Source organism: Camelus dromedarius, unplaced genomic scaffold (assembly GCF_036321535.1).
Source record: "Camelus dromedarius isolate mCamDro1 unplaced genomic scaffold, mCamDro1.pat HAP1_SCAFFOLD_20, whole genome shotgun sequence".
In the NCBI taxonomy this organism is placed as follows: Eukaryota; Metazoa; Chordata; class Mammalia; order Artiodactyla; family Camelidae; genus Camelus; species Camelus dromedarius.
Window position 1 is genome coordinate 281,808 of NW_026989806.1, and position 24,634 is coordinate 306,441.

At 42.3% G+C, this 24,634-nt stretch overlaps 1 protein-coding gene across 1 annotated transcript in view; it reads left to right on the forward strand.

Annotated features, from left to right (window-relative positions):
• LOC135320808 (uncharacterized) overlaps nucleotides 1-14,915 on the forward strand; it is a 33,612-nt gene extending 18,697 nt beyond the window's left edge. Inside the window, exons 6-8 of the mRNA XM_064483875.1 lie at nucleotides 8,296-8,364; nucleotides 9,624-11,206; nucleotides 14,051-14,915. Coding sequence (XP_064339945.1) covers nucleotides 8,296-8,364; nucleotides 9,624-9,699 — 145 coding nt within the window. The 3' untranslated portion in view covers nucleotides 9,700-11,206; nucleotides 14,051-14,915. The remainder of the gene's footprint in view (nucleotides 1-8,295; nucleotides 8,365-9,623; nucleotides 11,207-14,050) is intronic.
• Nucleotides 14,916-24,634: the final 9,719 nt, after the last annotated feature.

Sequence of the window (24,634 nt, forward strand, 5' to 3'; positions counted from 1 at the left end):
TATATTTTAGTGGGTATTAAACTCTAGTTTGCTGATTGAGGTCTATATTTTACTAAGGCTCAATTCCCAGGTCATTCCTTGCTGTTATGTTACATTGCTGCAATGTTTAATTGAATTATTAAAAGGGCACTCTAGGTTTGTTTCTTAAGCTCAGTAATCTATTCTTCGCTGAATATCCGATGTCCCATGACCTGCAACCAGGGGATTACACATACAGGAATAGACATAACTTATAGAACTGTCTCAAACCTGAATGGAAGGACACTTTATCAGGTACTCTTAACTAGACCATGCACAGTGAAAGCTAAAGGAAATTGACTTTTGGATAAATTTTCAATCAGAAAGAGCCCTTGCATTGAACTGACCTATAGAGTAGTGCTCACCTCAAATCAATGCTCAAATGGAGAAGAAGCTACCAGGCCAGGATGAGAAGAAGATGACATCTGAGGTAGACAGCTGACCTGAGACCCCAGACCAGGCCTGTTTATCAATTACTCTGATAATTGCTCTTACCTTTGATTATGAACTAATCCAATTGTAGGTTTATGGTCAATTACCTATATCTTGTACTTTTGTGTTATCTTGACAGGTTTCCCTACTCCAAGGTTCTAACTAGATAGCCCTCAGAAATGTATTTTAAAAGAGAAATTATAATTCTATTTAGGCCACTATTGACATTACAAATTGGGAGACCTCACCTGGCCAATTAATAATACCTGCTCTGAGCCTGACCATAAGTATGAATTTTCTTATAAGATCACTGAAGCTCAATCAAGACAACAAGCAAGATTTCCACCAAAGAATATAACCTCCTTTAAATATGAAAAGGACTTATATAGTTAACACCAGGATATGGACATTTAAGTTTAAAGGCTCTCTTATGTTGGAAAAATTAAACTGTACTAAGGATAACCAACCTAATAACACTATGGAATTTGGCTGGGAGACTTATGAACAATGCCTGTATAACATCTTCCTTAAAGATAAGGATTGGTACAGAACAGACTAAGTCAGAAGACCTGAGGATATACTGAGCTGCATCTAATGGAAGTTTTTCAATTAAATTCTTATGACTTTAGTAACACTGCTAACTATTTGTATTTTGTCTGTTTTACAAAATTGTTTATGCATTACCAAATGTGTAACTAGGCCTCCAACAAGACTCATGATGGCTAAACATCTTGAATAAATAGATAAAATTTATAACTCTGCATAGAATAATTGTAATAGTGTGATTCTAGGTATGTTTATCAATTACTTTGATAATTGCTCTTACAATGAGGGGTAACAATTTCCTGGATCGTAATAGACTAGTAAGACAGATGATCCAGAGAATTTTTGAGTATCAACAGGGCCAGATCCAAAAATTAACACTTGAGTGACATGTCAACACTATCTTCGGCCTGATCTAGGAATGAGTCTTCCTAGCACCATGGGACAAAATTGGTCATGAAATGTCTCCCAAAATATTGGTTAAATTTAGGACCCATGGTGAGCACTGTGAATGAAAAACACTGCAAACCCTATCAGTAAACAAAGAATGCTGAAGCCATGAAGTCATCAGTGGCTGCCACCACCCTCCAGTGAAGAAAAGCCTGCAGCCCAGCCTCTGCAGCCACTCACAATGGTGCACTCTGAGGGGACTCAGAATAATAAAGGACAGGATACTGGCCCTAGATAGCTAGATGCTTGTCAAAGGAATGAATTCAATGAACCCAAATATTTGCTTCCTCCTGTACATAGAAAAGCACTAAATTCTTTAACTTGAGATGCCCGATTCTCTTTAGATAACAAGTAATCTTTTATTGTTCCAAATACCTGATCTTTGTTGTAAACCTCCTATGTATCCTAGCTCCTCCCCTACCTCTTCAGAACAACCCCACAGAGTGTTCTGAGAGGCTGTCATCTGGGCTCCAGTCCTCCCACCAAATAAAACATAACAATGTTTAGGCTGCACATTTATTTCAGTCAGCATAGGAAAATTTAATTCCATGAGGAAGGGATTGTATTCCCACAAATTCTCAATTTTGATCATAATGGATAAATTTATGTCTTGCTAAAGGCCTCAGGACTATACATGATTCCATCTGGAACCCAAATAGCACTAACTCAGAAAGTTATTCTAAGGCTGATGCTGACAAAACTTCTTTAAGATGGCACAAGGCTGCCCTTTACTGGACACAAATTTTAAATTCACAAAAACCCTTATTGACTGTTTCCATAAAACAAAAAATTATTCCATGGCCTTGTAGACACAGGAGCAGAAGTTTCTGTAATAGCCCTACATGAGTGGCCTGAAAAATGGGTAAAAGTGACTAGTCATATGTCTGTGACAGGAGGAGGAGGCACTCACAAGCCGATGCAAAGGAAAAAAAACAAAAACAAACTCTAAAATGTATTGGCCCAGAAGGACAAGCTGGGTGTATTCAGCCATTTATTCTCCCTATTCCAGTCTCTCTGTGGGGCGGAGACCTGTTACAACAGTGGAAAGTCACAATTCAATCTTTGGGACCAGGCCACTGTTAACATACCTCCCCTTCCATTAGTCTGGAAATCTTCCACTCCTATTTGGGTCAAACAGTGGCCCCTTAAAGGGGGGAAACTTATTCAAGCTAAGCATTTAGTCCAGCAAGAGGCTGGACACAGTGAGCCACCTGCTCGTCCCTGGAACACTTCTGTCCTTACTACCCCACAAAGGCCAGGCGAGTGCGTTGCATGACCTCAGGGCTGTAAGTGCTATAATCCCACCCCTGGGAGCCCGGCAGCCAGGCCCCCCAGCCCTGCTGTTACTCCTGCAGATTGGCATGTCGTGGCTGTCGATCTTTAAGATTGCTCTTTCACTAGTCCGCTGGCAAAATCAGAGCGAGAGCGTTTTGCTTTCTCTTTCCCTTCACCTGACAATCGGGCCCCTTTGTCTCACTGTCAGTGGCGAGTTCTGCCTCAGGGAATGACTAACAGCCCCGCTACTTGCGAGTTATGTGTTCACCAGGCCCTGCTGCCTGTGCACTCTGCTTTTCCCTCCTGCCTGGTTTATCATTATGTGGATGATGTTTTACTTGCAGCCCCTACACAATCCCAGCTTCTAACTAACTATCGATTTATGACGGATCCCCTTTCCAAACACGCACTCCAAATAGCACATGAAAAACTTCAGCTTCAAAGACCGTGGAATTATCAAGGTTACATCTTTTTTAATTGAACTATTCGATCTCAATCAGGAATCTTAGATACTACTCGCCTTCCTACTTTAAATGATTTTCAGAAATTTGGGGGAGATATAAATTATGTTCGACTCATTTTAGGCATTACTATGGGACAACTTTCTAATTTATTCAACATCCTTAGGGGAGATTCACCCTTAGAGCCCCCCTGAAAATGAACTCCAGAAGCTAAACAGGAAATAGCACTCATTAAAAGGGCATCCAAGACAGACAAGTAGGTAGGAGACATTTGGACCACCCAATTGATTTGTTCTTACCCCCCAACTTTTGGACCCGGACAGGATTATTGGGACAGCTTATTAACGAAATTCAATGTATAAAATAGATATTAATTTCTCATTTCTTTAAAACAAACAAACAAAAAATCTCTCCTATGCTCAGCAGCTTATCAATTTGTTATATAAGGGCCGATATCACTGTCAGCAATTGACTGGCTATGATCCAGACATGATTTATCCAAAAATATCCTTAAGGTTTCCAACAATTAGTCTCTTGATTTCTAATCTGCCATAGCTGACTTTACGGGAAATTTGTTTATTCTCTACCCTCTGATAAGTTGTTACAACAGCTAGCCCTTATCAATGTCATTTTGCCTCACAAGATTGTGACCACTCCTATTCACAAAGCTGTCACTATCTTTATTGATGGCTCCGGAAAAACAACTAAGTCTGCATTTCCTGGACAAGGAAGGGCATAGATTGTTTTCTGCAGGGCAACCTCAACACAAAGAGCAGAACTTAAAGCTCCCATTATGGCATTGCAACAGCCTGTTAACTTGCTGATTCACAATACATGGTTTATGTCATACAAAGTATAAAACAATCATCAATTAAGAAGTGAACAGACTCCTCTCTCCTTTCTCTGTTTCTTACTTTGCAATCTCTAATAGATAAATGTAAACATCCCCTTTTGGTCATACACGTAGGGTCCCATACCAATCTACCTGGTCCCTTGACAGCCAGCAATGTTATGGCAGATCACTTTGTTGGTTTCAGCTTGGCTTTCAAAACAGCACAACAATCGCATAAATTCTTTCATCAAAACTATAAGTCTCTGGTTAAAGAGTTTCACCCAATAATCCCTCAAGCAAAACAGATTATTTCAGCTTGTCCTGATTGCCAATTATTGGCTGGAGGACAGAAATCTTGGGGTGCCAATCCTCGGGGCTTAGAACCCAATCAAATATGGCAAACAGATATGACTCACTATCTTTTTGGTCGCTAAAAGTACGTCCACGTTTCCATCGATGCCTTTTTTAAATATATCTCTGCTTCCACATACATTGGTGAAAAAACAAAACACGTTGTCACCTTCTTCATGCCTTTGCACACCTGGGCAAGCCACAACAAATAAAAACTGACAATGGACCCAGCTATACCTCTGCTAAATTTAAACTCTTGTCAAAACTGGGAAGTACAACAAGTTACAGAAATTCCTCTTAATCCCACTGGACAAGCCATTATAAAAGGTACTCATTCCACATTAAAGTCTATGATTAAAAACCAAAAGGGGAGTGGGGATACTCCCAGTAGGATCTTCACAGATAGGTTACACAGAGCAGTATAAACTAAATTTTTTAAACTGTGATGTTCAAGGCCTCACAGCAGCAGTTCACCATTTTGCTAAAACAGCTCTGTAAGAGCAGACGTTCTGGTAAAAAATATTACAGAGGAAAATCATTCATGGGAAGGGACTTTTAAATTAGTCACCCTGGGGTGAGGATCTGCTTGTATTCTTTTACCCACAGGGTTAGTTTGGCTACATGCCCGTCATGTCAAACTTCACCGCAGACTGGAAGAACATACCCTATGACCCCAACTTCCAGGAGGACAATCCTGTCCCTCAGATGGCCAGCCTTTCCCTACTAGACCCCCGACCAGAGACCTGCCCAAACACCCTTAAGGCGCCAGGTGTGACCTTGGGGCAATTTAAGAAACTCGATCAACAGACCAATGAAGTTATGCAATGTGTTGGAGTTCCCCCAATCCAGAAAACTGGTTTTTAGCATGTCTGGTTGTGGTTTCTCAAAACTCAGTGAAGGTAATACCTCTCCTGCTATTGCTTCTCTTCCTCCCTGTCACACAAGCGCCCCTATACTGGGCTCATATTGTAGATCCCTCTCTTTTCAGACCTATCTCCTGGTGGGGCGCCAATCCTCCTTTCAAGAGTAGTGACACCCCGTGGACTGGAAGAACCTGGCTCCCACCTCAAGGACCTCTACTAGATCAACGAGACTGGCTCAACTTAAATGAATCCATCTCCTTTGTCTCCCCTTTCCACCAGCCTGTTTTGCTAACATAGCCACACTCGATTGTCTTACTATCAAGCCTCATGCTTACTTACATTACACTCCTAAAGACGGATTTCATAAGATTAATTTGACTTTCATATTTACTGCAGCCATTGATGCTGGAAGTCTCCCTGATCAGAATTGCCCTCCACCGTTGGAATGCTGTCATATGACAGAAGCCTGGACCCCAGAAAGTCAAAACTGTTTCTGGAAACCATGTCCCTCTCATTAAGCTACCATGAAAACTCTTTGCTAATTTCTCCCTTTTTGTTTGGGGTCCACAAAGTTATTTATCATCTGAACATTTGTCCACTGTCTTTTAATGAAACCAGTAATTCTAGCATCTCCTGGACTTATGAGGCTTTTCCGGCCCTATTCTAAGCATTCCCAGTGCTCACAGACACAGCCCCAGCACAGTAATCTACACCATGTGGCTCTACACTTTGTGCCTCATAACATATCTCATGGGAAGTACACACTCAAAAATGGCCTATATAAAGTTAACCTTACTTCTCATGTTTCTGATCACATTCTTTCTTGTACTCCACATCCTTATATTTTTACTATGTCTTACCAAAAAATCAATATTACTCTTCAAAAGAGATTTTACTTACTTCAAGTTCATACCCCTGTCTGGTATACCTCCTTCATTAGAACAACGAATATTACACATTTAGGTCTCTCACATGTGATTGTCCTGAAGGGACAGCCACAGGTCTGTTTCCAGTCAGTCTCACACGTCCCTGGGAAGGGGCTAGCGGCTTTACTAAACTAGCACAAACTATCTCTAAATGGAGACCTAAATGCTTTATTGGATGGCCCATAGCGTTCATCACCTCTGCCGCCGTCACTACCGCTGCAGCTTCTGTAGTGACTGTAAGCTGCTATGGACGCGCGCCGTCTGTTCCACCCAATAGCCCATTGGGCAAGGTTTTGAATGGATGGTCTAATCATAGTTAGCCACCTATGACTAAGAAAAAGATGGTATTTTACTGTAATACTGCTTGAGTAATGTACGCCTTAGGCTCGAGGGAACACTGGCCTGAAAATGGGTTATTAAATTACTACATCATTCTCCAGTTAGAGCTGTTTTGCCAGAGAAAAGGTAAATGGGAAGAAGTACCATATATACAAGCCTTTATGAAAGTCCATAATGAGGAAGGAAGGGAGCCAGGTACTAGATTGCTGGTTCAAAGACAAGTAGAGAAAGAATTTAAAATTGAACAGAGAAAGGTTACCAGACAAGTGAGGGAAGAAAGAAAACATCAACAACAAGCACCTTCCAATGTCATGGTCACCCAAGGTATCATAGACGAGGAAGATAATGACTGATGGGGCCCGGGGCTCTCAGCCATGTTAAAGACCCCCTGTAACAATTGCCACCCAAGAGCCTTGGGTACAGCTGACAGTGGGGTCTCAACTAGTGGGCTTTCTAGCAGATACTGGCAGAAACTTCTGTCCCAGTACCAACGACTCAACTGCTGTTACGACATGTGGAATGCACATTTTGAGAAAGGGAGTAAGTAACTTGGAAACAAATAGAAATCTTAAATGTCTTCTATAGAAGTCAGTAAAAATGTTTAGCTATCCAGTCAGGCAGCTTTGATTTGTTCCACCTGCCAAAAACTCAATTTGTATCCAACCTCTTCTAACTGATGAGTCTTACATCGTTGTACCTAATTCATGGCTAAAGGTTTAAAATGGGAATTATGAGGTCTCTGTGTTTGTGTGTTTGTACGTACCTATATGTGTGCTGTATATATGTGGCATGGCCAAAATTAATTCATTAAAGAGCTCTATCCAATTGGCTTAAAGGAAATTAAATGCTTATATAAATACTCAGGAATATAAAAGAAACTGGCCAGAATGAAAATTGGGTTTATGTGATCTAAAAAATATTCCATACTGAATTAATACCTGGTTATTGAAGCTACCTTAAGCTTATTGGTTTGATAAATATAGACATGTCTCAAGATTCATTAATGTTAAGCATAAAACTTCTATTGAACTTAGGTTTAATAGAAACACATAAGAACTTGTCATATCTGTTAAAATTTGTCAGCAAGAAAAACAACTCGGTATAATATATTTGTAAGTAACTTAAATACAAATGAGAAAGAGCTCTTCGGTAAACTGTTTAGGAATGAATATTTCAGGAATGTCTACTCAAATTGTTAGAGCAGGCAGATAGCTAAATACGAGCAGAGAAAGGGGGACACAGACCAAATGGCAGGAATTAGGCAGAAAGGAGGGGCACAGGCCAAATGCAGGAAACCACACGTCATGTGAGCAGCAGGGATCCTTGGGCAAAGAAAGAAAAGCTGGAAACTTTGGGCTGATAATGGACCACAAATTTTGGCTTGGAGACCAACAAAGAAAGGTCAGAAAAGGCAGGAATTTCCAGTGCCCAAATGTAACCTTTTACTCATTATACCCTCATTTCAATAAAATTAGCCTTGCAGATCAGAAGTACCCATCATACACCGACGCCATGACGCTTCCTATCCAGACTAAATAAGGACAAAAATCCTTCCTCCCTTTGGGAAGCTGGAGTTGGGATGATAATCAGGGAATACGACCCCAAACCCTTCCTTCCCCAATGAATATTCCGTCCATTCATTTTTTCACCCTATGTAACTAACTTGCCAAAGAAACTCAGGGCAGCTGCTCACCTGAGCCTGCCCGCTCTCCCCTGAGGGTGTACTACCCATCCTTTAATAAATCCTCACTGTACCTTTTTAACCTCTAATTCTTGTCTCTGAATTCTTTCTGGGACGGGACAAGAACCTGGAACACCAGTTGCACCTATCGGCGACATGTTTGGCGAGCTGCAGCCAGGAGATTGCAGATCTGGTAAGCCAAGTCCTCTCGCCTCCCTTGCGCTTGGGAGGCACTAACTCTTTCTCTCTCTATTACTCTCTTATCATCTGTCACTTCTAGGGCGCTCGCCACTAAAACCAGTCTCTCCGGTGAGGGGATCGTGGACTAAAGATACGGTAGTTCTGTTCTGATAGTTCTGTTCTTTGCCTACCGCAAAACAATTTTCTATGCCGCATTCTCTAGGCACACAGTTAAGAGCTTAATACCACCCCCTCCCCGAGGCTATCCTTGTCTCCTCTCCCTGCCTCCACCTCGCTACACTTTCTGGTCTTTCTCTGCAAAAGGGAGGGGGGAAGGAGGAATTTACAGAGCACTTCCCAAACCTTGCTGCCAGGTTCGTTTTCTATTTCTCATTGTTACATATGCACAGGGCTTGTTAGAGAAAGTTCCTAACAACTTTCACAGGCAGCTAAGGACCCAAACAACCTATAGGATATTTGCCCTCTGGGTTTCAAAAATAAATACAGCTTTAAATAAACTACAAGAGAGCACAGACAGCGGCTGAGGCTGCAGTCCCTATGGGAGCTCCCTCCAGCCACAGGTGCTCACTGGGGGACCATGTCCCTGATGATGGTGGGGGGACAATCCCTCACCACGCAATAGGGTTCAGGCTATCATTTGCTTCCTACCACGGCACAAGGCCCCGGCGTCTAACAGACGCCCTCATGGTACACTATGTATATGCGGTCTATGCCTACTCCAACCCCGCCTCTCTTAATGTGGGACAGGATTTGGGCAACAGGGCCATGCTCTTGGCTGCGCCCCGCTGACACTGCACTTGGCGTTTGCCACCCAGGCCCTCCGTTCCCCCTCAGTACAGGCATGATGCTTCCACCTCGCGTCACCATATCCCTTCCCCCGTTCACAGCCCTGATCCCGCTGGACGGAGTGCATGTGGGAGGGAGAAGGGGGATGGAATGCTGAGATCTGGGGCATCACCCACAAAAGAAAGAGGTTATCCCACTGGGCCTTCAGGAAGGTCGCCATCTCGGGTTCTGCAGACCCAGGATGGGACACGGTGAGCTCCCAGGACGCTGGGACCATCACGACAGGTTGCCATGTGGGGGGTCGCTACCCCCACATCGGCCAGGATCAGGTTGCCATGTGGGGGATCGCTACCCCTACATTGGCCAGGGTCGTCAGGACTAGGTGGACAGGGACGCCTGGAACCAGTCCTGCCTTATGGAGTCTCCAGGGGACCTCCTAACATTAATGTTCCTTCTCTGTTACAGGAGCATTCTCTCCCTGAAGGATCCATGGGAAACACCTCCTCCATCCCCAAGGACTCACCTTTTGTTTGCATTCTGAGTCACTGGAACGAATTTTCTCTAGATTCTTTAAAACGGAAAAAGCTCATTTTCTTTTGTAACACAGCCTGGCCCCAATATAAACTCGGGGACAATGAAGCCTGGCCAGAAAATGGAAGCCTCAACTATAATACTATCCTACAGTTAGACAATTTTTGCAAAAGACAGGGAAAACGGACAGAAGTTCCTTGTGTTCAGGCCTTTATGGCCTTAAGAGAAAACCCAGAGCTTTGCAAGTCCTACGTAAGGGAACCTTGCCGGCTGGGACCCATTCAGGCTACACAGAAGCCCCCTACGATAGCAACTCTGGAGGAACACAAGCCCCAGACAGAAGACCCAAGCCCAGATGCTCTTTCACGTCCTCAACCCCTCCCCCACTCTATAGGCCTCCTTACCCCTCCACACCGAAAGCGCAGCCAAGCTTTCTTTGCCCCCTCCAGGAAGTAGCAAGTGGGCCTCAGGGAATTACCAGAGTCCACACCCCATTTTCTTTAACCTCAACCAGTGTTGCACTCTCTTGGGCCGATTCTCAGAAGACCCCAGTCGGTTCACTAAAGATTCCAGGCACTGACTCTCTGCTTTGATCTTACATGGAAGGACCTAAATATTGTCCTTTCCCACTGCTGCACCACTGAGGAAAAGACCAGGATCTGGGCACAGGCTCAAACATATGCTGATGGATTACACATTACCTAACCACAGCAATACCCTGTGGGCTTGACAGCAGTGTGTCTAATTGATCCCAATTGGGATTATCAGCCAGGCCAGCCTGGCATCACTACAAGGGACCACATGGTCCTTTGCCTCATTGAGGGAATGTAATGGTGCATAATTATACCCGTTAACTATGATAAGGTTAAAGAGATCACCCAGGGCCGAGATGAAAATCCAGCCCTATTTCAGGCTCGGTTGGTAGATACCCTCAAAAAGTATACTAATGAAGACCCAAACACTTTTGAGGGACATATTGCATTTGCAACCCACCTTATTAGCCAATCAGCCCCTGATATACGTAGAAAGCTTCAAAAGCTTGCCATGGGGCCCCAAACCCCTCTTAACCATCTTATTGACACGGCCTTCAGTGTCTTTAATAATAGAGACCTGGCTGAGGAGGAAAGAAAGTACCAGCGTGACTTAAGACGGGAGCGATGGCAAGCCAAGCTTCTGGCAGCTGTCATGATAAAACCTAACCCACCTCCTGGCCACCCCAAAAGTACTCCCAGAAGACCCCCACCAGAAAGGGGAGTCTGTTTTGGCTGTGGGAGCCCTGAACACTGGAGCAAGGAATGCCCAGGAAGCCAGTCTCAGCCTCCACCCAAGGTGCCATGCCCACTCTGTAAAAAGATGGGACATGAAGAGGGAATGCCCTCAGCTCCGAAGGGAGCGAGGAAATTCCCCCACACTAGTCATGGCAGTGGTTGATTGACGGGACCCGGGACCTCCCAATGCTCCTGAGAAGACAGTCGTCATTACACAGGAGGAACCACGGGTGACAATTGACGTGGCAGGTAAGCTTGTCCAATTTCTAGTGGCCACAGGAGCCACTTACTCTGTCCTGACTTCTCACGCTGGGCTGCTTTCCCCTGAAACCTGCTCTATTGTTGGGGTAGAAGGAAGGCTAAAGCTAAAACATTTCACCACCCCTCTAACTTGCGCCTGGGGAAATACCCTTATAACTCATAAATTTCTTGTCATGCCTGAATGGCCCAGCCCATTATTGGGAAAAGATTTTTCTCTCGGCCTTGGGGGCAACTCTTATGCTCCCTGAAAACCAAAAACAGGGCTTATTTTTGGCTGGAATATATATTACACAAGATACAAACATTCCAGCCAAAATTATTCCCCCAGAAAACAAAACAAAACAAAACAAAAAAAAAAACCTTGTAGATCCACAGGTCTGAGATCAGGGAATCCCAGGAAAGGCAAAGTTTGTCACTCCTGTAAAAATAACTTCAAAGGAAACTAGTAACTTCCCTTCCAGCGCCAATATCACATACAACCAGAGGCTCGACGAGGCCTCCAACCCCTAATCTCAAAATTCATTAAATATGGGCTTTTGGCGCCATGCCAATCCCCCTGTAATACTCCAATCCTACCTGTCCTCCAACCAAATGGGGAATACAGAATGGTCCAAGATCTTCGAATCATAAATGAAGCTGTAATTCCTCTCCATTCTATTGTTCCCAACCCATACACAATCCTCACTCAGATCCCTGAGGACACAACCTGGTTTACAGTCCTAGATCTTAAAGATGCCTTCTTTTGCATACCCATTCACCCTGATTCCCAATACCTTTTTGCTTTTGAGTGGACTGATCCAAACATGAATGAAACCCAACAATATACCTGGACTCTCCTTCCTCAGGGATTCCGGGATAGCCCACACCTGTTTGGCAATGCCTTAGCAAAGGAACTAAGGGAACTCAAATTAGAGACGGGGGCATTATTACAATACGTAGATGACCTCCTTATCTGCAGCCCCTCAAAGGAAGCTTCAGACAAAACACTATACAGGTCCTTCTCAGCACTCCTACAGCAGGAAAGTTACAGGGGATCACTAATTGGGTACATCTTTCTAGAATTTAACCTACCCCTCCCCCTGAGTCTTGGCAGGACACAGATTCCAGGCTGAGTACCATTATCTCCCCTTGTGCATGCTGTTACCCTCGTCCGCCCACACTGACAAATATGCTTTGGTGGATTTGCATACTTATTGTCCTCCTCTTTCTCCTGCTAGCTCTCACAGTCCTATGAGTGTCACTTTAACACCGCACCCACACCTGAAAAAAAAAGTGCTCTGTCAGTACTGGGTTTAGTAAAACCCGTTCCAAATCTGAAAGACACCCCACAGTTTCTTTTTTTCTCTTCCTTTTTTTCTTTTTCTCTTTTCCCCCTCTCCCTCTCTCACCCCCCAAATGCTAGGTACCCTAACTCCACCCTTACTTTTTCTTGTCTCATTTATCCAATCTCTTTGTCTCAAGAGTTAACATGGAAACATAACATAATAGTCAATAACCCTCGGATTATCGCTAAGGGAGCAAATCTCTCTCTGCTGGATTTGCCATCCACAACCCACCACCCCAGGAGATATAAGCACTACTCTCAAGGCCTACCCAGTCAACAACCACAGTGTATTCTCTGCTTTTAATCAGTCTACTTCTGATTACTCTAGACAAGAGTTCTCATTAATCATTACATGGGAGAGGCCCCCTCCTCTCTGTTACCACATCACACCTCCCTACTCAAAGGCTATAAATGTCACCAAAACCTCCCTTATCTGTAATCAAGTTCTAGGATGTACCCCTTGTTACAATGATACTCACAGAGGAAACACAGACCCCTTTCAGCCCGAGGCTCTCTAACAAAACATAAGCCTACCCCTAAATATCTTTAAGCCTATAAACTGGAGCGATATAGTGGGCCAGCCCCTTTACACATCATCATGCCCTCCTAACCACACACAGGTACTATTACAATTCACAAACTAATGCCAACAAAACTTCTTGTGCTAGTTATTATATCAGCTATCCCCTTACTATGACCCTCCCTGATTATGAACCCCCTCCTGGATACTCCAAACCAAAAACAAAATTCAAAATACAGATGGACCCCTCCGTAACTGTCTCCCACCTCCCGAAACTTTTCTTCAGCTATATAGCCAAACCAATCACATGGTTTGACCAGCACCACCTGGATTATTATGGCTATGTGGAACCTCAGATAACTACCTCACAGTGACCAAAGCCATTGTTCTCTCACATCTAGACAACACACTTCACTATGGGGACTGCACCTTGGGAACCGTGGCTCTAGCCCAAATAAATGTCCTCAATGTGACTCATGTGAGACAAAAAAGGGCCTTTGGTCTGGTACTAGCGGAAATTATAGGGATGGTAGGTGCTGCTGCCCCTTGGGGAGGATTTGCCTACCATGAGACAACCTTGAGGGACCTAAGCTCCTCCTTGGATAACGCACTAAAGAAAACCGGAGACACTCTAACACTCTTACAAAAGTCCCTTGATTCTCTGGCAGGGGTAGTCTTTTGACAATCGCCGAGCCCTAGACTATCTCTTAGCAAGCAAAGGAGGGGTTTGTACAGTCATAAACAAAACATGCTGCACATACATTAATGTCTCAGGAGAAGTAGAAGTAAATGTTAAAGAAATGTATGAACAGGCTTCCTGGCTCCACAGGTACAACCAAGGAAAACAGGAATGGGCTGAGACACTTAAGGGATGGTTTCCAGGATATACCTGGCTTCTTCCATTTCTAGGCCCCACAGCCACCATATTTCTCATCTTTCTCTTTGGTCCTTGTATTTTTAACCACCTAGTAAAATTTCTATCCTCTAGAATACAACAACTTCATCTTCAAATGATGATGCAACAATGATTCCAACCCATCCCACCTGAAGATAAAGACCATCAACATCCACTGGACAAGGCCTCTGCCTCCTTCTACTCCCCACTCTCCACCCCTGCCACTACTAACAATCCCGAAACCCCTATCTCTGACAGAAAGCAAGGAGATCTGGACCCACAGGTAGGGACTACGTCCATGTTCAGCTTGAAGCAGTTACAGAAGACTGACCATTGTCCCTTTTCCCTTTAAAAGATTTTAAGGGTCCAGACTCCTTGAGGGGAAAGTGTTAGAGCAGGCAGATAGCTAAATATGAGCAGAGAAAGGGGGACACAGACCAAATGACAGGAATTAGGCAGAAAGGAGGGGCACAGGCCAAATGCAACAAACCACACATGTGAGCAGCAGGGATCCTTGGGCAAAGAAAGAAAAGCTGGAATCTTTGGGCTGATAAGGGACCGCAAATTTTGGCTTGGAGACCAACAAAGAAAGGTCAAAAAAGGCAGGAATTTCCAGTGCCCAAATGTAACCTTTTACTCATGCCCTCATTTCAATAAAATTAGCCTTGCAGATCAGAAGTACCCATCATGCACCGACGCCATGACGCTTCCTATCCAGACTAAATAAGGACAAAAATCCTTCCTCCCTTTGGGAAGCTGGAGTTGGGATGATAATCAGGGAATACGACCCCAAACCCTTCCTTCCCCAATGAATATTCCATCCATTCATTTTTTCACCCTATGTAACTAACTTGCCAAAGAAACTCAGGGCAGCTGCTCACCTGAGCCTGCCCGCTCTCCCCTGAGGGTGTACTACCCATCCTTTAATAAATCCTCACTGTACCTTTTTAACCTCTAATTCTTGTCTCTGAATTCTTTCTGGGACGGGACAAGAACCTGGAACACCAGTTGCACCTATCGGCGACAAAATGATCTCCCCATATATTTGGTAACTTTAAATTTTATAATGGTGCTAAATTAAGTTAAATGATGGAAGTTTATTAAATAGCCACTTCATTTTCAGATAAAATAAGACATTGAAAGATTTATTGCTGAATATTGACTTCCTCTTACAGAGAAACCATAGATATTTAGCAATAAATATTAATAAATATGTGGTGCCACCCTGAAATATTCTCTACTACTAAGGGAAATATCTCAGTATACTAGGAAAGTAAGATGAATGTTTTCATTAAAAGAAGATATAAGAAATGGAATTATGTTTTTTTAATAAAAAAAGTGACTTTGTCCTAAAGCTACTTGCTTCTGAATGGAAAAGAAAATACGGAACAAAGTAATATGGATAGAGAAATTTGTGGAAGGTTTGTGAAAGAGGAAACATGAGAAAATGGTTTTATACATGGTCTGGATTGGCTAAGTTTAAAATGAATTTAGTCCAGAAAATTAATACTAAAAGTAAGTGGGTACAAGGCTAGATTTAGTTCGCTTTCTCTCTGTTGAGAGAACAATGTTATCTTAAAATGTTAATCTGCTTTTAGTAACAGATTTTAAAGTTTCTTTTATCCCTTAAGTGATCTGTTCTGTATTTATCTTTGAAATATTTTATTGTTAATGAATAAGTAATGTTTCAAAGTGACCTATATTTTTATTTGACCAAGTGTTTTGAAACTATAACAAGCTTCCCAAATATCAAATTTTAATCAGACTTCTTTTGAACTCCAGCTAAATCTGGGATGCTTCAGAGGGCCCCTGAAACATCCGAAAGAGAGATTTTAAACTAGTAAGTTTCATGTGGTATGTTAAATAACATGGGAAGTATTGACCAATGAATAATAAGTCTTCCTAGTTTACATTGTATGAGAAAATATTAATATAGGTATTATAAAAATTATATGGAATCCCTAAAAATCTGGTATGTTTGAAATGTTACTAATCATAATTCTGATTATTGTGACCAGGTCTGTTTACCAATTACAGTGTAAATAATTGTTTAACCATGCTATTAAGTGTTCTGTCACTTATAGACAGTTATGGTTTTATTCTGATGCTTTTGCAAAATTGCTTTCTCTTCAAGGAGATTTACTGGTTTCTAATAAATTTCAAACTATAATACTGAACTAAACTGGGTAAGAAATTTTAAAATTCTGATGGAAACTCTGATTTCATAAAGCTGTTAACAACAACAAAAAGATTAGTTACATGGGGCTGAGTAAACTGATGAATATGTTTATAATTTTTGGTTTTGTCTAAAATATTACTGGCTCTTTAATCTGTGTTTTCCAGATATAAATAAACCCTTCTCCTTAATTAATTATGACACAGCAATTTGATAACTTATACCTATGTAAGCAGACTTGGAACAGTTATCTTTTCTCTCTATCTGGTCCCTCCAGAGACATGAAACTTTTAAATTCCCAGTGGTTCTATCAGATAAATTAGGAAGATTACCTCCTAACAGGTATAGGAATCTCAAGGCATTTTGAGGACCTTAAAGAGAAAATACTTCACTTAAATCTATAAGGCAAAATCTGTGACAAGCCCTTGACATGACTTTCCTGGCCTTAGGAGACCTTATTAAAATTCCAGCCACAGAATCCTTATTAAAAGTTCTGGCACAGCCAATTTAAAAGAGCCTATATGATTAAATAATCAGAGTTAATTTGTGGGCAAATTTTTCTTGATTTGGCTATATATGATAAAGTTGAGGGTAACTTTAGAGAGAAAATGATTAGATTTTAGTGAATATTAAATTCTAGTTTTGTTAATTGAGGTCTATATTTACTAATACTCACTTCCCAGACCATTCCTTGCTGTTATGTTACATTGCTGCAGAGTTTAATTGAATTATTAAAAGAACACTCTAGGTTTGTTTGTGAGGCTCAGTAATTTATCCTTGGATGAAGATCCAATGCCTCATGACCTGCAAACAGGGGATTATACACACTGGAACAGACATGATTTAAAGAACTATCTTCAGCCTGAATGGAAGGACCCTTTATCAGGTACTCTTAACTAACACAGCAAAAGCTAAAGGAAATTGACTTTTGGATTAATTTCCAGTCCAAAAGAGCCCTTGCACTGGAGTGGCCTATAGAGTAGTGCTAACCTTAAGTCAATGCTCAAATGGAGAAGCTAGCAGACCAGAAAGAGAAGAAGATGTCATCTGAGGTAGACAGCTGACCGAAGACACCGGACCAGGCCTATATAACAATTATTTTGATAATTGCTCTTACCTATGATTATGAACTAATCCAATTGTTAGGTTTATGGTCAATTACCTATATCTAGTGCTTCTGTGTTATCTTCGTTGGTTTCCCTACTCCAAGGCTCTAACTAGATAGTCCTTAGAAAATTTAATCTAGGAAAAATAAAAGAAGAAATTATAGTTCTATGTAGGCCACTATTGACATTACAAAGTTGGAGCCCTCTCCTGGCTACTTAATAATACCTGATCTGAGCCTGGCCATACATATGAATTGTCTTATAATATCACTCAAGCTCAATCAAGGCAACAAACAAAATTCAGCCAAAGAATATAACTTTCCTCAATTATGGAAAAGACTTGTATGGTTAATATCAGGGTATGGACATGTAAGCTTAAAGGTTCTCTTATGTTTGGAAAAAATTTTAAGAATTGAACTATAGTATGGATTAGCAACCTAATAACACTAGGAAATTTGTCTAGGAGTCTTATGAACAATGCCTGTATAACATCTTCCCTAAAGATATGTATTGGTACAGAACAGATTAAGTCAGTTGACCTGGAGATACACTGAGCTGCACCTAATGAAAGTTCTTGTTTTAAATTCTTACTTATGACCTTACTAATGTTGCTAACTATATTATTTGTATTTTGCCTGTTTTACAAAATTGTTGTTTCTTGCATTACCAAATGTGTCAAAAGTGTGACTGAGCCTCTGATAAAACAATAAGGCAGCTTGAAACAGTAGACCAGATATATGTTTCTGCATGAGACCAATGATTGTAATGGTGTGACCCTAGATATGGGAAAAAGCAACAAGAGGGAATATTCTCCTGGACCATAACAGACTAGTAAGACAGGTGGTCCGGATAATTTTTGCTACTGTTAATAAGGCCTAGTCCTGTAATAGCACTATGAGTGACCTATCAACATAATCCGTGCATGGCATAGGAATAAGCAGTCCAAGCTCCGTGGGATGAAATGGTTGTGCCAAGCCATGGTCAAATGTATGATCATGCGGGCACTTGCCATCAGCCTCTACAAGGATTGGGTCACGTTGGCACTTGCCTTCTAACTCTGCTTGGATTAAATCATGAGCCACTGCAGCTGCTGACCTCCAACACACCCTTAAAGGAGTTCAGGGTTAAGGTCAGGAATGAGGCACTCTGTGCTCTGGGAAAACTGGCTGAACAGACCTTCAAATAGGTAGATTTTTTTCAGGAAAAGATCTTATGGGCCCAAATTCTTGCATCTCCTCATATCCAGAAAAGCACTAAAATCATTAATGGTGACATCTGCTTTGTCCACTAAGAAGAGAAATGCATTTGAAAATCAAAATGAAATAACTATAGTTCAGACATTCAACATAAAACTAGGTAAACATTGTAGATGTGATTTCAGACAAGTTTCTGTATTGCTGAGAACTTGAGTTTTCTGAGCGATGTCAAAATTGGGATGCCACCGCCATTCTCAAAGCAGTGTCTGCTGGCAACTTGTAGCTACAACCTAATGGGCTTAACTTCTCCTCTTGTAATTATTGAGTTCCTAGATCCATACTGCCTGTCATGCTTTCACACCAGATGAGTCCAGGAGCATCACAACTGCCCTAGAAGACGTGAAGCAACAAATACATAATGTAGGGGATTCAGATGCATATGTGGGAGAAGTTACATCTCAAGTTAACACCTGATTTTCTGGCCTCTTTTCATGGACTTCAAGGTCTCAAATGCATTCTTTCGGGAATTTTACAGTTTCTGTTTTCACTTCTGTTAACAAAAGTTTATATATATATATATATATATATATATATATATATATATATATATATATTTATACTAACAGTTTTCTGATGTCTAATGTGCAGGAAACAAACAGCTAAGGCTCTTTCTGAATCCCCAGCCATATGGCAAGATCAGGCTGGCTTGTTCCATTTCAAGGACCCCCCCCAAAAACACCCCCATTCAGCAGGAAGCAGCCAGATGAACGCGACGTCCATCTCCCTATTTCCATAGAAATGGAATGAGAAACTTACAGTGGGGATTTTGAAGTAGAATTAATAAAATGGCCACACTTAGGCTAACAGATTGCTTCTTCTCATACACACCCTTAAAACGGTCAACTGACCTGATGAACTGGTTGCTACTCACGGTTCCAGGCCTATTGTTAAAACTGAAGCTATTGATTTTACACTTTCTACTTTATTTCGGTAATCAAAATCTATAATAACGCTTGGTCTCCAGGGAGAAGGTCACAGGACTTAACCTTATAAAATAGCCTGAGTTACCAAGAAGACCACAACTTGGGTGCTTCTAATGAAGAAATGGAAAGAGTGACAAATACTGGTGGAAAATGAGCTTTTGTATATTTTCCATCATTATGTTTCCATTTTGATATAGTCACTGAGGTCATTGTAGTGTTTTAACATGAAAAATGAGGTAAATAAATTAGAAGAAATCAATCATTTGATTTAAATGTAAATTAAATCACATTGTGAAATTGTTGCAAATTCCTTCTCTATTGCAATGTGTAAATTGTTTATATTTTATAGAGTAGCAAATTTCTTAAAATTTCAAAACAACAAATACTTTTTGAACAACTATATACACACTAGATATAAGATATATATGACTTATACATAATATGACATCTACGTGTGTCAACATTCATATATATAACTGCATAAAACAACGTGGAGTTTTCTCACCCTGTTCCTCAGGTTTATACCCTGCAGGTAACCAGAATTGGTGTATGGTGCAAATCCTTTTGGGGTTTTTTTTTTTCAAACAGAACTAAAATTGTAATACAGGTCAATGTGCTCCAAATTCTGTTATATCAAGTTATAAAGTAGATTTTCAAGGTCACATTGATCTTAAAGTTTACAGATTGTCCCTGTTCTCCACATGTTACCAAAGTACTTCCTTCGATTTCAATAAAGACAGATTGCAGGAATGTGGCAGTTCTGTGTGAGTCTTTGCTGAAGCGGGTGTAACCAGCAGCACACAGATACTCCTGGTGTCATGGCCCACGTCTCCAGAATAACCTGATATCAAGCCAAGATGCCCTCCCTGTTCAGATCAGCCTCTGTGCCATTCCCCCATGATGAGGAACTGTCTCCTGAGGCAGCTCAGACAGCTCTGATTGCTAGAAAGTTCCATGCGTTGCCCTTTAAATTTAACTTGTCCGGAGTAAAACTCACTAATTTGAGCTTTCAGAAAGGGACAGCTCACTTGATCTTTGTTAACAAAGAACTTACACCAGCAAATTGTCAGGACTTTCAGCCAAAAAAGGCCATTCAGGCTAATGTTACTAGCTTCCTCCAAAGAGGGTTCAGTACACGGAAGTTTCTTTAACCATGTGCTTCTAGATGCAGAGATGGGCTCCTAGGTGTAAGGGTTGTAATTCTGTGACACTGTGTTGTGAAAGGTGCACCTCTTATGGACTTTAACAACAGAATGAGTTAATTTTATAAAACTCATAAATGAGTGAATGACTAAGGTCACATTCCTAGAACTCCTGAAAATTGCTGGGAAGTCCAGAATGCCTGAAGCTCTGGGACAGTCATCTGCCCCCACCCATTGCCTCAGGCACTGTGCTTTGGGTGGGTGGCCTTCCCTGCTGTGTTCTAGAAATAATGCAAAATGTTGTTTAAATATTCTGGAATTTAGCTTTTATCCAGATAAGATTGCCTGGATATGCAAGGGGTTACAGTTTAACTTATAGGAGATGTTCAAAGAACAGGAATGTGGACATGCAGACCTAAAAGATGCCAGGGATCAGGGCACAGGCCCCCTGTGCTGTGTTTGGGAGAATCAAGGGATCCATATTATTTGTTGAAGTGTTCTGAGTTGGTTTCCCACGTTTTGTTTGTAGTGACATTGAGGGGGCTGTGTTTGGATCCTGGCTTTGTTTTGTAACCTCAACTTCATGGTTTTTGACTCATCAATGTTTGTGCTTGCAGTGGGTTTATTTTGACAGTACCTCTGGTCCCTTGGGTACAGGCTCATCCTGTGTTGGCAGTACCTGCCCCAGCCATTGCCATATGGACACGCAGGGTTTCCATTCCTGAAGCCTCCCCAGCCCCGAAGGCCGAGCTTATTTGACCTGCTTTGAAAAGGTGTGCATATATACATTTTTAACATTCTTCAGTATCCCCATGAAGGAGGACTTTAATTTCTACTGGATAGAGTTTTTATTTTCTTTCACGGCGGCCCTGTGCGCCTGTGAAACGTGCACTGTTTCATGCCACGCCCCTTCATGCAACCCCCACGCCCCACCGTACCTCTGGTAGAGTGTTCTTTAGTAGGTGTTCTGTGGTTTTACATCAGTTTTTAATATTGGTGCATGGTGGATCCAGAGGTCCTGGTGATTGCCTGTATGTTTATCTCATGAGCCTCATTGTTGCTGAAAGATCAGCTCCCATCCCTAATGAGCCAAATAACACAGAGACAGGGTCTTGGAGCTTACAAGAAAGGAGGCAGCTTTATTACTCATCCAGGCAAAGGAAACTCACAGCAGGCTAATCCCTTCAAAACTGTGTGCCCACCTTGGCGATGGGGCAGGGTAATCATATAGCCATAGCTTAAACAACAAAGCATTCATAACAACCGACAGAATCATGTTCTCATCAGAAGACTCAGAATGGCGTCATGATGCCTCCAGGCGACCAATTCTATAGAGGATAGTGTTTAGATCACTTTATCTCTTTAGCAGTCAAGGTGTGGCCTTCTTGGTAATTCAGGCTATTTTGTAAGGTTACAGTCCTTTGACTTTCTCCCTGGAGAAGGACTCAGAGACCAAGCATGATTATGACTTTCGATTACTGGAATAACATAGAAACAGTAAGATCAATGGCTGTAGTTTTAACACTGGGCCTGGAACTGTGGGTAGCAACTGGTCGGTCATGTTCATTAACCATTCTAAGGGCAAGCATCAGAATAAGCAGTCTGTTAACCTAAGTGCGACCATTTTATTATTCCTCCTTCATCATGATTCATTGAGAATGGAAGGTAGGGACTTCCGGGCTTCTTGACACAGTCTTGTTTTCAAGGTGACATCTAAAATTAGGCTTATCCCACCCATCTCCTTGGCCCCTCCCAGGCCCTAACCCTAACCCTGCAACCACTGAGTCTGTCCTTGGGGCTCTTGCAGAGCTCTCCCAAAGACAAATTCAGAGTCTCTACATTTTCAAGTTTTGCTGCTGATTACTTCTGGAAAAAAACAGAATGTACATTTGATTTTTTTGTTGTTGTTGTTTTCCAGAGTAGTAAATTTACAAAGCATAAGAAAATGTTTACAGAAGCCTAAAGTTCAGGATTCTTTTTATAAAATGTATTTAAAATTCCTCAGGTAATACATGTTTTCCGTGAAAACATAAGCAATACTGAAATATATGGAGTAAAAAGTTTCTCTGAAGACCTTAATCTGCTGGCTGGAGTGTTTGCACATTAAATTTTGATAGATACTAACAATGGATGCTTTCCAAGGTGTACCCTTTACACACCACCACCACCGGCAGCTTTTGAAGTCTTCCCGGCAGTGTTCCCAACACTGGGAACATCTTTGTAAATGTTTACCAGTTTGATAGGTGCGAAAATAGCATTTCACGTTCATTTGCATTTCTCTGAGTATAATAGAGTTGAGTATATTTTACTGTTTTTTTGTTTGGCTCTTTTCTCAGACAGGACACAAAAGTCATCTTGTACTGGGAAGGTGTGAGGTGCTGTTACAGAATCCAACCTCGTTCTGCTCACCACACGACAGACCAATAAATCAGTAGATGAGGTGTTGGAGCAAGGAATAGCTACTTTATTTGGAAAGCCGGCAGACTGAGAAGATGACAGACAAATGTCCTGGAGAAACTTCTTCCCCAATCAGAATTCAGGCTCCTTTTATACTTGAAAGGGGAAGGGGTGTGATTGGTTGTTACAAACTTCTTGGTGTAGGAATTATTAGTTCTTGGAATCCTTTGTTCTTGCAGCTCTCCACATGATTCATGTCATTGTGCCCCTGTAAATCCTGCAACAAAACAAACATGATTTTCTATTCTGCAACTTCTCATCTTTATATGAGTTCAAAAGTGTTAATATCCTTAAAGGTCAGAGTCTTGGGAATAGGCTGTCTTGTATATTTCAGGCTAAAGGCAACATTCTTTAACAAAAGGTTCTGAGCTAGCAAGACTAAGCCTAGAAAACAGGGCACAGGGTTAAAGCCAAAGGAACAGATCTAGCATGGAGTCAGTTTTGTTCTTTTTCTTTTCTATTACAGTGCCTTTGGTGAGAGATAAGAGGATGTTTCTGGGCAGGTCCTCCTCTGCCCCTGGCAGGGATTCAGCAAGAACCCTGCCAGATTCACCATGACTGTGGATAGAACTGCTCTCCAGCAGAGAAAGTAACACTTATTCATGATTAAAATTACTTGTCAAAATATCTTCAATTGCCTGTTAACTATACCGTGTAGGGTGCGGGGAACTTCTCACTTGCCCATCAATGATCAGGCTCCCCAGATACAAGCGACCAGCGTTGCAGAGCATTCCAAGATGGCCTAGCCAAAACCGCTTCGCACTTTGCTCTTGAGCCTTGGGCTCCTAACAAGTACACTTTGAAAGCTCTGGTTCCTCTTCCCTTTTCTGCCGCACGAATGAACACAGCCCTGAACCCACCTGGGCTGAGCCCAGCTCGTGCAGACAACCACCTGCTGTCCATTCCCAGGCTTGGCTGCATCCTCCCCCTAGCATGTTCATGTGCCCAGCGCCTCTGCCCTAGGGATCTGGATCACCATCTGCGCCATCACCCACCCAAGGACTGCTGGTGGGTGGTGCACAGCCCAGGACCACCCTGGCATGCAGCCTAGGACCTCCCTGAGCCTCTGGCTTAGAGAAGGCACAGGGCATGGGGGCAGGGTGCCTGGGTGGGAATTGGAACCACCTCCATTCTCACCCACTGAACCCCAAAGCCTCAGACACAGGGCTATTTGCCCACAAACTATGCCAGAGCTCTGACTGGTGTCTTTCGCCATGATGACTGGAGCCTGGAATGCCCCACCCCATTGGGTGAAGAATGAGGGGGTCATCTCGGGTTAGGGGTGCGCTCAGAGTGAGGGTAATCATACAGTGTGGGGACAGGCTGAGTGGTGAGGGGCCGCTCAGAGTGGAAGTGACCCAGCTGAGGGTTGAGGCTTCAATTTTGGGGTGAAGGAGCCATCTTGGAATGGGGGACCCGGGGTGAGGTATGAAGGGTCAGTTTGGGGTTCAGGATCCATAGATTAGGATCTGGTGGGGCAGAAAGTGGGGGCGGGGATCTCAGTGTGAGGAGAAGCTTCACCTTGGGGGTCTGGTTGGTGACCTATCTTGGCTGGGAGTAGGTGTCAATGATGAGGGGCGGTGAGCAGGAGAAGTGGGGCTGGGGGTGTGGCCTGGC